Below are 15,460 nucleotides of genomic sequence, written 5' to 3'. Positions count from 1 at the left end.
GTTTGTCAAACAATGGAGTGACACTTAACACAAACATGCAAAAGGATTTGTTTAACGATGATGACAGGAACATGAAAAGTTTTTCTTCTCGTGAGAGAATGGTCATAGTGCTTTTTGGTGATGATTTAAATTTTTTTTCAGTTGAACATTTTTGCCTCTTCATACGTGTACCCTCGTCACTTTCTGGTTTTCTTTTGCTTATTTTCTTTGTACTTAGGCCAGGATTGGCATCGCTGATTGCAGCTTTCTTTGGAATTCTATATGATGACAAAGAGTTTTGAGATTTTGTAACCTTAACTTCCTCGTTGAAAAAACTAAGAAGTGGCTCCCACTGCTCCACAACTCTTGCCAAACTTGAACCTAATGTCAACCACCTCGTGCAAACATGTTTCAAAATTTTTCTAGTTTCCTTATTGTGCAGCTCTTGGAATTTTTGAAGCTTGTCCTTTCTCTTGGAACTTTTTTCCAGATAGTAGTAAATATCTACAACCAGTAGCATAGCTAGGATTTCTGTTTGAGGGGGGGCCCACAATTTGATATTCACCCATCCTCTCCAATAAAGCAGGGGGTCCGGAAAAATTTGGATTTGAAGGTGCAATATGTGGCTATGCTAGCAGTTTTCTTGGCTTAGTTGTAAAAAAAAACTGTTTAAAACTTTTATGGAGGAAAGATTTTAACACCAAGTTTGATAAATTAAAAAAAGAGAGAATATTTTAATCATGTGAGCTGGGCTTTTATGTTTAGATCTTTAAGTATAGATACTCAATTTTTTTTTGTAAAGTCAGCCTGCCCAGCATATTTTTAAACCTGAAAACCTGACAAGATACAAAACTACTAGAACTGTTTCTGGATGTTTTTTGTTCGATTTAAAGAAAATCATAGTTACAGCTTAAGGAAATTTTAGCAAAACTCTTTTTTTCTACTAAGGTTGGAAATTAACCTCATTTCACGACAATTGTAAGATTTTGTATATATTTATACATAATTTATTTGTTCTTCAATATTGTTCACGAAATATATTAAATTGTATCTCAAGCTTAAGAAAAAATCATGATTATTTCTTAAAAATTCTAATATCATTATAATAACACTTACAATTAACTATAAAATAATGATAAAGTGGACACTTTTTTATCTTCTAGCGAATCTTAATTGCTGGAATATAATAATTTCGTGTTTCGTATAACAGTTTTAAAACATTCAAAACATTGATTGAATATTACACAAAAATATTATTTTGAAATATATAACAAATATATATTTATGGCCTGTGGTATAGTTAACAATGAAACCATTTAAAATGAAGTAACCTCGAAGTTTTGAAACCTAACACAAAATTACAAACAAATAGCAAAATTCAGTTCACAAAATAAGATGCACTCCTTAACTACCATGTAAATGTAAATGTACATGATTTTTTCATTAAAAAATATATTTATACTAAAACAACCTCAAGATAATGGCAGTCGTCTAGAAATCTGTCCATATTGTTTTACAAAGTCTTCTACGTGTACTTTTACATCCCTATGAACTGTCATTAAAGTTAGTGCAGTAAGTCTTTCTTCGCCAGTTTTGTTTCGCAGACAAGTTTTGAGTCTCTTGAGAGTGGAAAAACTTCTCTCAACAGAAGCTGTCGTAACTGGAAGAACAGCTAAAATCTTCAGAAGAACTGCCATTTTAGGAAAAGAGTCATTGTCGATTATTTTTAGTACTTAACAGACAGTCATGACTTTTTTTGCTTGTGTTTGGTGTTTCCTGCAGCTCATCTTCCACAATCTCCATTCCGCTTCCAAAATAGATTTGTTGCTATCTTTAAGGTCATATTTGTAGAATTCGATAACTTTCTCGATGTCAGTGAACTGTTTTTTCACTGCATTTTGTGGTAGAATACACTCCAGGCCCAGTAAAATATTTTTGTGCTTAGAAAACTTGTCTTTCAAATGCATCAATATTTCATCAAGATATGGTACGAAAACTACTCGCCTATAATACTCCTCAGGTGTGCTTGCTTCTACGTTGTTTCTGAATCGCTGAGTTCCTACCCTTCGTGGAATTGTTGGTAAAACACCAACTTGCGAAGCCTTATCTTGGGCATCGTTGTAAACCACAGCAAATTCATTTTCACAGTTCTCCCTTATTTCGGCGATCATTTTTTCCACGTGTTCAATTTTGGCCATGGCTGAAAACAGATCCAAGCGCTCTCGTTGTAAGAACTGCGACAAGTGGTATGTTATCTACAACATTTTTGACATGACTAGTAGCGTAACAATGAATTCAAAAGAGCACAAATTTGAGTGTAGCCCGATTGCTTTTATTTTTGCTGTCAAATCACCTTGTCTTCTTTCTATCAACAGTTCCAAGGCTTGGACGATAGACAAAAATGACTCGGAAAATACAGCAACACAGTCGTGCCTTTCAACCCATCGTGTATCATTATAGTTGTGAACAACACTATTCAGTATCCCTGCAACTTCCAGCCCTTCCTTCAATATCTTAGTCCGCTGTGCCGAACCTCTGAAAAATGAGGCTACTTCTGATATCGTGAAAAAACAGTTGCGAATAACGTCTGTTTTTGCAGCATAATTTAGACACAAGTTAAGAACATGAGACGAACAATGAGTGTACAGAGCTTTTGGGCAATCTTTCCTAATTATAGCTTGGACTCCATTAAGGTGCCCACTCATGGCTCCAGCACCATCATACCCTTGTCCACGTAGGTTTGTCATTTCTAAACCGAGTTTTAGTAGTTCCGTTTTTATGGTAGATGCTATTCCAGCCCCAGTGACATCATACACAGGAACGAATGTCAGAAAATCCTCTCTAATATCAATCAAGTCTATGTCAACATACCTGACACACAGAGAAAACTGTTCAACATAGCTGATATCTGTAGTTTTGTCTCCCAATACAGTGAAAAACTTAGCCTTTTTAATTCTTTCTAAAACATTTTCCTGAATTTGCTTCCCGATCAAACTAAGCAGTTCATTTTGAACTGTGGGACTGATGTACATCGCATTACCTCGTCCACTGTTTATGTGTTCATTCAGAAGCGAATCTCCTGCTCTTGCTTGAAGGCGGAGTAGTGCTCGAAAATTTCCATCATTGTTGGTAGGCTCTTCAACAGTTATCCGCCCAGAATCTCGATGCCCACGTAGAGGTATTTCTTGCCTCCCGTTAAAAATAAGAGTTTCGACAATGGTTGATATAATTTTCCTGTTTCGTTCTGCATCAGTTTTGACTTTCTGTGAAAGAAGTTCACTGACATCAGCTTGCTTGCAGTCATAAATATCCAAAAACATTTTGGCTGCTATTTCTGAATTTAAGTGGTACTTGGTTCGTGCATGTTTTTCAAAAGTTTCGAGAGCATCCTTCCACTTATTAAATGGTTTACTCACCAGACTCCTCGTGAGAGCCATTACCAACATCACAAGGGCAAAATAAAACACAGGTTTTACAAAATGCTCCACTTAGATTTTCAGAGTATGATAACCAAGAAAATCTTTGGAACCATTTGATTTGGAAAGTCCGTCTTTTTGAACCTATAGTTTGCACATAACACTTATGAGTTTCCGATGGTTGCCATGGCCTTCTCAACAGCATTTCTTTTTCTGCATCTGTATTGTTTGCCTTCCCTACATACAACCCTATGTCATTATAGGCACAACATTCCTTTGAAATCATAGAATTGCTCTGAAATCCTATCTGGGTCATACCTGTACCACTGCATGGAGTAAAAGCTGGTTGAGTTGGCAGAAGCGTGACAACGGAACTACTGACCATATGAAGAGTAGGATCCAGATCCAAGGGAGTTTCTTTTGTCTTGGCACTCCTATTTTCAGCATTCGGAGATTGATGATGGGTCCTAAGAAACAGTAACGTGTAATTTACTGTATAATAATTTTACCATTAGATATATTTCGTACCACAAGTCAACACAAATTTTGTGACTTTTTTTTTACCATATTTATAAATAATATGTCAGTACAAAAAAAATCAAAGTAATACATCTGCCGAACTTCGTAATGCGGCTTCAATCTGGCAACAATGCACGGCATAAACCTTGTACTTATACTAAGGTTGGGACGTCACAATTTCAAATAAATCAATAAGAATTTTCTTACTACTTATTAATCCTAAATTGTGATCCCTAGTAAAATATGTATGGCACGAAGAAGTTACGTCGTCATCCCTTACTTAATTTTGAATAAAGAAACATAAGCAAAACAGCTATTTTTTTTTCTAGAGTAGACTGCAGCTTAAGGGCGCCATCTTGTCGGGTGAATGTATGTTAGTGAGGCGGGATGATGACGGCGCCCTTTAGGCATGCAATACCCAATCATTAAAAGAGAACGATTGTATTTAAGTATTGTACATTTGCTCAAAATGTTTTTCTCAGTTTTCACCATCATAAGCAATAAACATGTTAACAACACACAAGCAGTATACTTAGAAAATAAAAACTTACCACCAAAGGAGCTGATAGTTTTGGTTCTTTTACCAAGAATTTTTCCATCTTCTGCGCTTTTCATTCGATTGCGAACTCACAACTCACAAATTCTTAACCATACGCATTACACACTGCACAGGATCGAACAGTCTTTCTGAACAGAATGCTAGAACTTGACTGCTGCTAGCTGCATTGTTGTAAGGACCAAACGGGTGTCGCCCTGGTCGGCTGAGGAAGGCGTTTTACAGCCATGAGTAATGGGGGTTTTCAGCCTGAATACCCGACCTTGAGCCCTCTCTGTGCGGGGAGGGAAGCCTCTGCCCTTTGTTTGTGTGAATCGTAGCTTAGCTTGACCGACCTTCCAGACATCTACTTCAAGAGCTTTACACATTGCATTGGCCAGAATTTATAGCTAGTGAATTCAGACTTTTTTTCCCCCTTTTTTTTTTTGGGGGGGGGGGGGGGGCGGCCCCCCTGGGCCTACCCCCTCGCTACGCCACTGTCTACAACTATCTCGTCAAGTTTCACAGGAATGCTGGCTGATGCTTTCTCTGCTGACAGGTTAACTAAATGACAAAGGCAGCCTATTGATATTAAATTTTGCTGTTTTTGTTTTAACAGTGCAACAACACCATTTTTAGCTCCAACCATTACAGGGGCATTATCAGAGCAAAAGGCTACACAATGTTCAAAAGGCACCTCCAAACGTTTGAGCTCTGTGAGCAACAGTTCACCAATATTTTTCCCTGTGGAATCCCCCTGCAATGTAGGAATTGACAGCAAAGAACTCACAATTAACTGGCTTTGGATCAAAATATGTCACCACAAGGGGATAAAGTTTGGAACAAGAATCTGTGCTACCATCTGTAGAAAGGCAAAATGGCCCATTTTACAAACAGTCAACAATAATTAGAAACTGCATCTAAAGCCATTACATTAACAATGGCAGTTGTCTTTGTTCTACCACAGCTATATTGCTTAGCCACATCACACTTAGGAAACATTTTTCTAAGCAGTGGGCCAACATGATCTGCAACACTGAAGGGTATGTTGTGTTCCACTAAAAAACCAGTGATCAAACACTCAGCCTAAATAACCTCATTTTCAACACTATTTGTGCCAAAGTAAATGTTAATCTTTTTTTTTCCTGTTGGTATTTGAAATTGCTTACATGTTTCGCACACTTGATATGGTTAGTGATATCATTTTTGCCCCCATGAGAAATATTAATATCACAGCGACAGACGGAACAAAACGCATGCTTCTCACCTTTCTCCGACTTCAGAATACATTAAAACTGTGTAGAGTATGCCGTTCTAAACACTTGAACGTATTGTTTCTTTTTATCACACATTTTATACCTTTCGTTGGCACATAAGTACTACCTATATTTATGCAACAAAAAAGAAAAATAATCAACATCTTGACTCAAACAACTTTATTTCTTTCTTGCTTCACTAGACAACGAAATGTATGTGAAACTCAAATACACTCCCAAACATAACTGTATCGTAAATATTTTGCTTTCACTAAACCACTATAGTTTTTAATTAATGTAAACCAAACCACTATTTGTTATCACACACAACACTACATGCGTGGAGCATAACCAATCTCGTACACGACAGGCCCATCTACAACAGTCCGAACCTGTGGCCTCTGGGCGGTCCGTGTCCTTATCCCATAGATAAAGGTTACTATCTTAAAGTGAATGAATGACGTCGCATTGTCGCATATACAACTGTCCAGTATACAATTATGATGTCTGAATCTAACGATTTCGAAAGTATTCACCACAGCGCAGTACTGTGGAAGCACGGCAAAAAATGTCACCGGGTCAGTGCGAATATATGGTATTCTGTACTGTAAACTACAGTAGATGTACCACAAAATGTGGTTAAAACAATCTTGCAGCACATTAAAATCGGTACTTCCTTTCTTGCCATAAAAACCATTACAAAACTGTGGTATTGTACTTGACATTTACGGCACTGTTCTAACAAAAATACGGTACAAAAACTGTACATATGGTATTTACCGATGCAAGTACACTATTTTATGGCACGAGATTGAAAACGCTAGCCCGTGAGTCAATGTAGAATTTCAGGCCAGCAGAAATGTAATGCGTGAAATTAATGCTGCTCCCCGTAAAAACGTAAGAACTGGAATTACCCATACAAATTTTGGCAGAATCGTACAAGTTGGCAGGTCTGTGATGGGTATTTTTGTATAATTTTCAAATGAAAAGATTAATTTTATTTACAATATGAAAGAATGAGTCTACGGTGTATTCCTGTCAAGTGTTCAAAGAAAAATTTTAAGTAATATGCCACAATTAACTAAGAAAACTAAGTAAAAGTATTGGTAGTCTTTTTGGAAATTGACAAAGGTTTGTCCATATTCTATGCTATGTGTATGTTATAAGTTACTGAAAAGTATGTGGCGTAGGCCTGGGTGGTCCACTGGTCTACCGGGATTTATTTCCTGTGTATCTTCGTACCTAGACGAGTGTGGCTAGTGACATTATTTTGTGAAGGCACTGGGCTGTGAGTAGCGATCGGCAAGAGAGTGTGTTCTTTTGGACAGATCATATAACATTTAAATTTGTGACGTGACAAGAATAAATTCCAAAATTCATTTAAAACTCTTTTATTTCAATTCATATAGTTAACAGTCTTAGAATATCATAATCATTAACAGAACTTAATACCCAACTACCTGCAATTTCATATTGGATATTTTTCTAGTGTTTATGTAAGTGCAAAGAACAGTTGTCTTAGATGGGCATGATTGTGACTTGTTACAAAGTTAAGTAGGAATGCCATATGTAAATTTTGGTTTGGGTTATGGTATGTTTTTTTTCTGTGAGATGGGTATCTAGAAAAACTTCCTAAATGATTATTCATTTATAGTAATTGTAATAGTGAATCATAAAAAGTTATGTTAAGAGTTAAGACTATATAGTATTTGCTGTCGCAAAGGGGGTTCATATTTTCGGATATATGTACTTGGCTTTATACTTAGGGCGCCAGCACATGTGTTATGGGCATGTGGACCCAGCGACTCTATTCTCAGGGCCGTGACGTCGCCAGTGTGCAGCGAGTCCTGTTTCCCCCAGTATAAATAAAGACAGGTAATTACATCCCCTCTCAGCGGGGGTCACGCTATTGATTAAGGCACACAATAAGGTAGGCTCTCGAAGGCGGCCCACACGCCTCATTCTTCTCCTGCGTGGCCACGCGCACAAAAGACACTGATATGTTAATTAAATAAAACTTAAATAAAAGAGTCTACTGCCCGAGGTAAGTCCTGAAATTAAAGAAAATGCTTTATATAAATTGAATAGCCAGATGGATGTGGATCAGTAATAGTGGAGAGTTGCAGACGACGGGCAGTGATGGCGACCGACTCCCAGCGCGTCCTCGAGGCGGGTCCACCATTCACAAATGCCCAACGGCTGTTAACAGGTATTTAAATAAAGCGTGCCACCGGAAAAGGAATGAACATACCTAAACCCTTAATTAAATTAGCCTACTGGCTGAAAACAATAAAATTACATAACTAATTTAATATTAAAATGAAGTCTGCCTCAGGAATGTTCGTCCCCGCTCGGCATCGTTCGGGAGCGAAGCACTGACATAAAACCGGTGAGCACGGGTCGACATACACGCACACACTACGGCGAGTGGTGGTGGGAGGAAGGGGCCTGCAAGGGCAAGACGTGAGGCATATTGGGCTTAGGCAGGGCGTAGCCCAGGTCGATGTCATATTTTATAACAAAACAACTGTATTAGTCTTCAATATAATGTCATTTGTCAAACATTTAACATGCAAAAAAAAAGTGTCGCTTGATATGGTTAGCTTGTGATGTGAAAAATGCATTAAATTTGGAAAAGTTTGTGGTGATGACTCAGGGCTATCAATAGAAGCCAAGGGCCCTAGGGAAAATAATTTGGTCGACCCCCCTCCGTATCATAAAATGTACAATTTTTAAAACCTTACGTTAAAAAAATGTTTCTGACTGTAAAAGTTACTGTGGCCATAACTGGAAACGTGATCTCTGTATTGCATAACTTGTAACGTTTCCAATGAACTCTATTAACAAAAGATTTTTAATATTTTTGCCCTACCAAGGTGAATCCAAACATTTGGAGAATCTGAAAACTCAACTACCCCTCCCGCTTGATGGCCCCGTGATGACCAGTGAGGGTAAAACACTATTAGTGCACACTTGAATACACTTGAATAAATATTAAGATACAAAGCCTTCAGCTTGGTTTCAAACAGACTTCTTACAAGAGATTACTGAACGCATTAGGGTTAAACACCTTGTCAACAAAGAGGTAATGAGACAAATGAGGACTCACAATGAGGAGCAGAGTGTTCTCACATGAAACTGGGGGAAGCCTAAGATGTACATCAAGTTCTGTCCCTGCCCGAACACGTCCGAATATTCACCTTCAGCCAACCTCGGGTTTATTTATATATATTTATATTTCTCTGTTTTAAAGTGTTTTAATGTAGCTAACCTAACCGACCACTTTTAATATTTGATTCATTTTTCCTGCGCAAAAATAAAACAAATCCCGAGGTTGGCCCAAGGTGAATATTCGGGCGTGTTTGGGCAGGGACAGAACTTGGACATCTTAGGCTTCTCGAAACTGGGAGTACAATACAGCATTTATTATCCAAATACTGATCAACCTAAAGTGTTCTGGTCAGCAAATTCAAATGTGCATGCCACTTAGTTCCACTAGCAGGCGCTGGTGCGAGATTTAGTGGCAATAAACAGTCAGCTTTGAAGCGAAACACAACTATGGACTTTTTCCCAAAGTGTAGGCTTTCTTCAATTTACTGTCACTATTTCATGTAAGTGTATTATTGTACGACGTGAGATACAAAATATAAACAGTTTTGTTTACATTTCATACAGTAGAACCTCTTTTTCACGTACCCGGGATTTGCGTTTTCCCGTAGTTAACGTATTTTTTTATTTGCACCATCATTTCCCCTATAGTATTAATGCATTATTTTCCCGCTATATGCAGAAGCATTTCCCGTAATTTACGTTGCAACAGCGCAGCATCTGTGAGAATACCATCAGAAAAAGTTCAGAAAAAACACTATAAAATGAAGTGAATATTATTATGATTAGAACATATTTATAATACGTCCATGCACGTACTCGCGACACCTTCATTTGCCATTGGAAACAACCTTCACTTCGAAATTTTATTCTGTGCCACGGTAAACTATACGGCCATACATCTAAATATTCTGTGATATGCGGAAACGATAGGTAAAGTTAAAACAAAATGTGCCATTCGTTTAAATAGGTATTTATACATAAATTTATATATGCACTTTAAATTAAAAGTTATAGATGAGGTTATAGGAGCATATATTAAAATTTAAAGAAAATTAATTCCAGCAAAAATAGCATCTTTGTGTGTGTGGTCAAGCTCATTTCATTTTAATGGTTAGTTGAAGGTAAGTTTTTCTTGGTGACTTAATATTAGTGATTTAAAATTATAAAATGGCCGATTTAGTTAGCAATATAAATAAAAATTTTAAATCATTTATAAAAATATTAATGGTATTTTATATTTTAATAAATGATTTTGGTTAACAAATTCCCAAAAAAAAAGTTTCTGGTAGCAGTTGGCAGTAGTGAATTCCGAACTTGGCAACGATAGTGCTACGTTTTTTTCCAATTCATAACAAGTGATGGGTTAGTTTTATTTAAATATTTGCCCAAAATCTGAAATAAATAATTTGCTAGTGCAGGAGCATTCATGATGTCCGAAAAAAGTGTAAGAAAAACTCTCACAATAAAAAAAAACTGGACATTTTGAGATGCTATGATGCGCACATGGGTACCCAAGTTTCTCTTGCTAATGAACTTATGATTTCGTGTTCAACACTGAACATGATTTTGAGAAACCGCAAGACAGTGGAAGAAAATTATGTTAAATGTGGGGCAGCGACCGCGAATAAGCGAAAGTATGTACGGACATCAACTTACGAGAAGCTGGAAGATATTTTGAAAAAAAGGTTTACTGAAGCACAATCTGCAAACATTCCCGTTAGTGGTGTTTTACTTCGTGAGAAAGCAGGGCAAATAGCTGATAGGTTAGGGATCAAAGATTTCACTGCATCTAACGGCTGGATTTGCAGACTCCAAGAAAGAAATAATGTTGTGTTCAGTACAATCTGTGGCGAAAGTAATAGTGTGAACACTCAAACTGTTGAAACCTGGACAACTGAGTAGTTACGCCATCATCTCTTGGAGTATGCATCAAAGGATGTATTTAATGCAGACGAAACTGGACTGTTCTATGGTGTGATGCCAAGCAAAACACTCAGTATTAAAGGAGAACGCTGCCATGGAGGAAAAAACAGTAAATTACGACTTACCATTCTTCTTGCGACAAATGCAGATGGCAGTGAAAAGCTGCCACCATTTGTAATTGGTAAAAGTAAGAATCCCAGATGTTTTAGGAACATAAAAACACAGCCCACAAAGTATTCATCAAACTTGAAGGCTTGGATGACTAGAAGCATTTTTGAGTCTCAGCTACATGCACTGGATGCGAAAATGGGAAGCCAAAACCGTAAAATTGTCCTTTTTATAGACCAGTGTCCAGCACATCCACATCACATAGAGCTGAGGAACGTAAAGTTGGTCTTTTTTCCTGCTAACTGCACCAGCCATGTGTTCAAGGTAAACTACAGGAAAAGGTTGGTACAGAAAGCTCTGTGCATGCTAGAATCTGGAAACGACCCCACCACCTTGAAGTTCAATATTCTTGATGCACTTCATAACATTGCTTATTCGTGGAACAAGGTACAGCCAGAAACTATAGCTAACTGTTTCAAAAAAGCTGGATTCTTTTCTTCTGGAGTGACTGCTGTTGAAGAGTTATCCAGTAATGATCAACTTGATGAAGAAGTGGCAAAACTGCAAGCTGGTGTGTCATTTATTGACTTTGTAGAAGTAAACAGTGATGATGTAACAACAGAAATTGAAGACTTAAATGACATCGTCAACAACCATCTGACAGAAAATGCTTCTGTTGACTGTCAAGACAGCGAAGAAGACGAAGATGGTAAAAAACCTATTCCAACGCAGGCAGAAGCAACTCAGGCGGTGTGTACCTTAAAAAAATTTGTGTCTAGTTTCAATAATGCTGAAGACCTTATTCCGACCCTGCACAAACTTGAGGTGGACATTGAGCACTTGTGCAGACTCCATTCAAAACAATCGCACATTTCAGACTTCTTCAAGAAGCTTTAAGTAAGATTGATTATATTTGACTAAGTGTGATATTGAAGGTAATTATTGTATAGTAACAATTTTTATTAACAATTTTGTTTAAAGTGCTGTTAAGGTTGTCTTTGTTTTACTGTCTGAGATAATAAGTGCTTATTATTGTGTAAAACTTGAGAATATGTAACATTTGACTTTGTTTAGTGCATACTATCTGCTAATAATGGTATTTATAACGATTAAATATTAATTTTAAAAAATTTAGCATATCCCACTTTTTACATATTCCTGCATTTTACATATATTTTTTCGGGTCCCTTAAAATATGTAAAAAAGAGGATCTACTGTACATATTAATCTTATGACACTGGCCAAATTTTTTTTTGTAAATTATCGGTTAGGTACCCAAAAAATGAGCATCGCAAATTGTTTTGGAAAATTGATGCTCCATGTACCTACCAGCTCACACCAACGTCCACCATGTTCCCAACTAGTGAAATATCCTGGATTTATGCTGAAGAACTGAACCCAGAAATTCCTACGAAGGAGACATGTATTCTGACCAACACCCATGGAACTAAACCAAGAAAAAAAGGAACTTGCTAAAAATGAAAGTGCCATTCCCCCTCCACAACCTCATTTTAGTCACACTGATACTCTTAGCTGATATTTTGTCTAATACATCTGCTACGACATATGTTTTCAATGCAAAAAATTGCTCTAGGAAATGTAAAAAAAAAAAGTTTGCGAAGTAAAGATAACTGTTTTTATCAAACCATTCTTGTTATACATTTCAAGTAAACAAAGACAATATTAACATAGATAAAAGCAAAGCACCTCTAACTGTACCATACATAAAATCACAGCAATTATAATAAATTACTTATAAATCCAAGCAAAAGTTGTATGTACATTACAAACAAATATTTTGGAATACTAGCTTTTAACATAGAAGTTTAAAAGTTTTAAAATACATACACAATCACAATCAAACACACGTAAGGGGTAAATGAAATGGGCTCATTGTATTGTATTAAAAACAGAATTATTGTCCTGAATGATTGCATGTACTTCATATTTGGTAAAACGTTTAACTTCAAAGGGGCCTTGATAAGTTATTGTAACTTAACTATGGAAGATCAATTAAAAAATATCCTATAATTTTTTTTTCCTTCCATCCTAAATTCAACAAAAATAAATTTACATCCTTGACTCTTTTCACTTAACCAATTTTGTTGAGGATGTACGGTATTTGTTTTTCAACAAGCATGAAGTATTTAGAAAATAGTTATTAACAACTTGCTAATTTCCAAACAAAAATCCAACATTAATACACAATATAAAGGTTAACAAAAACAACAGCATTCACAAGTTTCAAGATCGACTTCACATTTCATTTAATGTATAAATTTAAGAATTTAAGATTAGAAAAAAAAAATTAATTTTTTTTGAGCAAGTATTTCTTAGATCTAATTTCTTTGTTCATAAATGCAGAAACATTATTCAGGATAAAGACAAGTTGTCAATACAAGCAGATTTAACTTGGTACAGAAATTGACTGATAACAAGAAACTGCAGATGCAAGTTCATAAAATTACGAGTGTTGGAGAAGCTTAAAAAAGTTGTTCAAGCTTCACGCTCTCCCAAGTGGTGCACCCGCGATCCTCCACTAAACTTGACCTACGACACCATGCTTCACAGCTCAAGTTGAGCCTTACCTTGATCCACCATGAAATGCGTGTCCTGGTACTATGGACAAACGATTTTTTATATTTGATATCTGCTTAATGGTCTTTTTTGGCAAGTGGAGATCCTTCTGCCTGAAATAAGTCTTGTTACAAGAACATGCCATTTTAAATACACCTGGTAGGTACTTAGGCTATTCATAGTCTTCCTTTAGTTCACCATTCAAGAATTAGCCACAGCTAAGCTTGGTTTAGTAGCATATAAAAACAAACTAACAATGCATAACTTTGTCTTAAAAAGTCTCCCAAGAAAGCCACCAACAAAAAATAACAAAATTTTATTCCTTGTGCTGGGCTTTGCAGGCATTAAATCTCTAATTCTATGAAATCAGAAACAGCACGTACAATTGATACCATGTTCACTTGCCGTTTCTTTAGCATTTTTGCTGCAGCCACCTGGTAAAATTCCAACAGTAAAAAGCTGTTTTACTTTGAATGGAAAAATTCTGTCCCCTTTGAAGTCGCCTAGCTTGCAGTGGCTCCTGACAAGATGCCTTTGATTCCAGAAATTTTACTGCATTTAGCACCCATAAATACTGAATTATTCAGCAATCACAGCTCAAAACATGCAAACCTGCAGTAAAAACCTGAGGAACATTGCTCACTCCAAAAAACCACCTCAGACCAGCAAAGAGAACCACATCCCGCTCGCAGTTGGTTCCTGGACTATCTCGCTCCTCGAACCAGCACACAACCCCGTCGCAGCTATGACTGTCTTGCTCCACGACTCTCCCAGAAAACTGCACAACACAGCCAGTTCACGCGACTGCGCTCCTCTCACAAAAGCCATTGTCTTCACCAATAGCTCAAATGACAGCATGGTTTCTAGGTGCAAAAACAAGAAAAAAGTCGCCGCCAGACTACACATTACCCAAGCAGTGTGGCCAACATTAAACCCAGCAAATAAGCTAAAAAAAACCTGAATAGGAAAGCATTTATTTACGTGCAACAATCACAGTACACATACAGACAGATAAAAAATATTACAAAACTTACCCAAAAAAATACATAAAAAATTCTACCATTTGCATTATTTTATTGTATTAATAGCACTGTATTAACATGAAATACACAAACCTACACATGCAAATATCACACTTAAAGAGTAATGAATTGTTACTGTAGTTATATACAGTACATCAGGGAAATAAAATGACGTTCACAGTTACTGTGTTGGTTCTTCGTACATCAATATATTATACAACTTTTGTCAAGAAACAGAAAAAAATTATAAATATTTGCTTTGAACCTTGCTAAGACAACTATAAGAGTTCAACAAATTCTGAAGTCTTTGACTAAAAACCATGATTAAAACATACTTAAAAACTTTTTGGGGTATAGATGTGTATTTCTGTTGGTTTTGGTATGACTTTCACTCAGCTGCACAAATCATACTTGAAACCAACTTTCTTGTCAAACATACTATTCCCAAATGATAACTCTATCTGCCTTTTCCACAAGTTTGACCCGAAACAAAGCGAGATCATCTTATTTTATTTTATTTCTTTAGGAGAGTTGTATTATCACTGGTTACCGAATGAACGACACCTCATTAGCAAATCGTCATGGGTGAAACAGTGAGGCGAGAAGCGACAGGTCCTTAGGTAGGGGAAATGGGATCATTTACAGTAAAAACAAAAAAGCTACCCGGTCACACATCCATTCATCACGTTACCCATTCACAAAGTGACTTTGAATGTTATTTAATTTTTTTTGTTAACCACGCACATTCATGGATCAGTGTGTTGGCTTGCCTGGCTGATATGCTCAAAAAGGGAAGATACAAAATTTGGAAGACTGAATTTTTCTTTTTTGTTATTTTATAAAAATTAAACAATATGAACCTCTAGCTAGCTCAAAAGTCTAGATTACTCAATACATAAAAACACTTGAAAAATGAGTTTGGTTCAAAATACTGTTTAAATTATGTAAAAAAAAAAAAAAAAAAATTGCTATAAATGATTCATGAAAATAAAGTAACCATTCCTGAGTTTTAAC

The 15,460-nt window shown here is 36.4% G+C and overlaps 2 protein-coding genes across 3 annotated transcripts in view; one reads left to right on the top strand and one right to left on the bottom strand.

Moving 5' to 3' along the window:
- Nucleotides 1–2,135: 2,135 nt before the first annotated feature.
- The window catches only part of LOC134527153 (zinc finger MYM-type protein 1-like), a 75,586-nt gene continuing 62,261 nt past the window's right edge, over nucleotides 2,136–15,460 (bottom strand). Inside the window, exon 2 of one of the 2 annotated variants that reach the window (XM_063359546.1) lies at nucleotides 2,136–14,287. In XM_063359546.1, the coding sequence (XP_063215616.1) occupies nucleotides 2,235–3,425 (1,191 nt within the window). In that variant the 5' untranslated portion in view covers nucleotides 3,426–14,287 and the 3' untranslated portion in view covers nucleotides 2,136–2,234. The remainder of the gene's footprint in view (nucleotides 14,288–15,460) is intronic. The other variant, XM_063359547.1, reaches the window with a different exon arrangement.
- Nucleotides 11,211–11,744, top strand: LOC134541462 (tigger transposable element-derived protein 3-like). Its single transcript, XM_063384976.1, has one exon. It carries the CDS (start codon nucleotides 11,211–11,213, stop codon nucleotides 11,742–11,744), a length of 534 nt encoding a protein of 177 aa, XP_063241046.1.

The sequence above is a fragment of the Bacillus rossius genome, chromosome 1 (genome assembly GCF_032445375.1).
Source record: "Bacillus rossius redtenbacheri isolate Brsri chromosome 1, Brsri_v3, whole genome shotgun sequence".
NCBI lineage: Eukaryota > Metazoa > Arthropoda > Insecta > Phasmatodea > Bacillidae > Bacillus > Bacillus rossius.
The sequence above is the reverse complement of the archived record's forward strand: the minus strand, read 5'-3'. Positions and strand labels throughout refer to the sequence as shown.

Excerpts from the sequence above, each read along its gene's own strand:
- LOC134541462 (XM_063384976.1), top strand. The coding sequence starts at position 11,211 with ATGCTAGAATCTGGAAACGACCCCACCACCTTGAAGTTCAATATTCTT.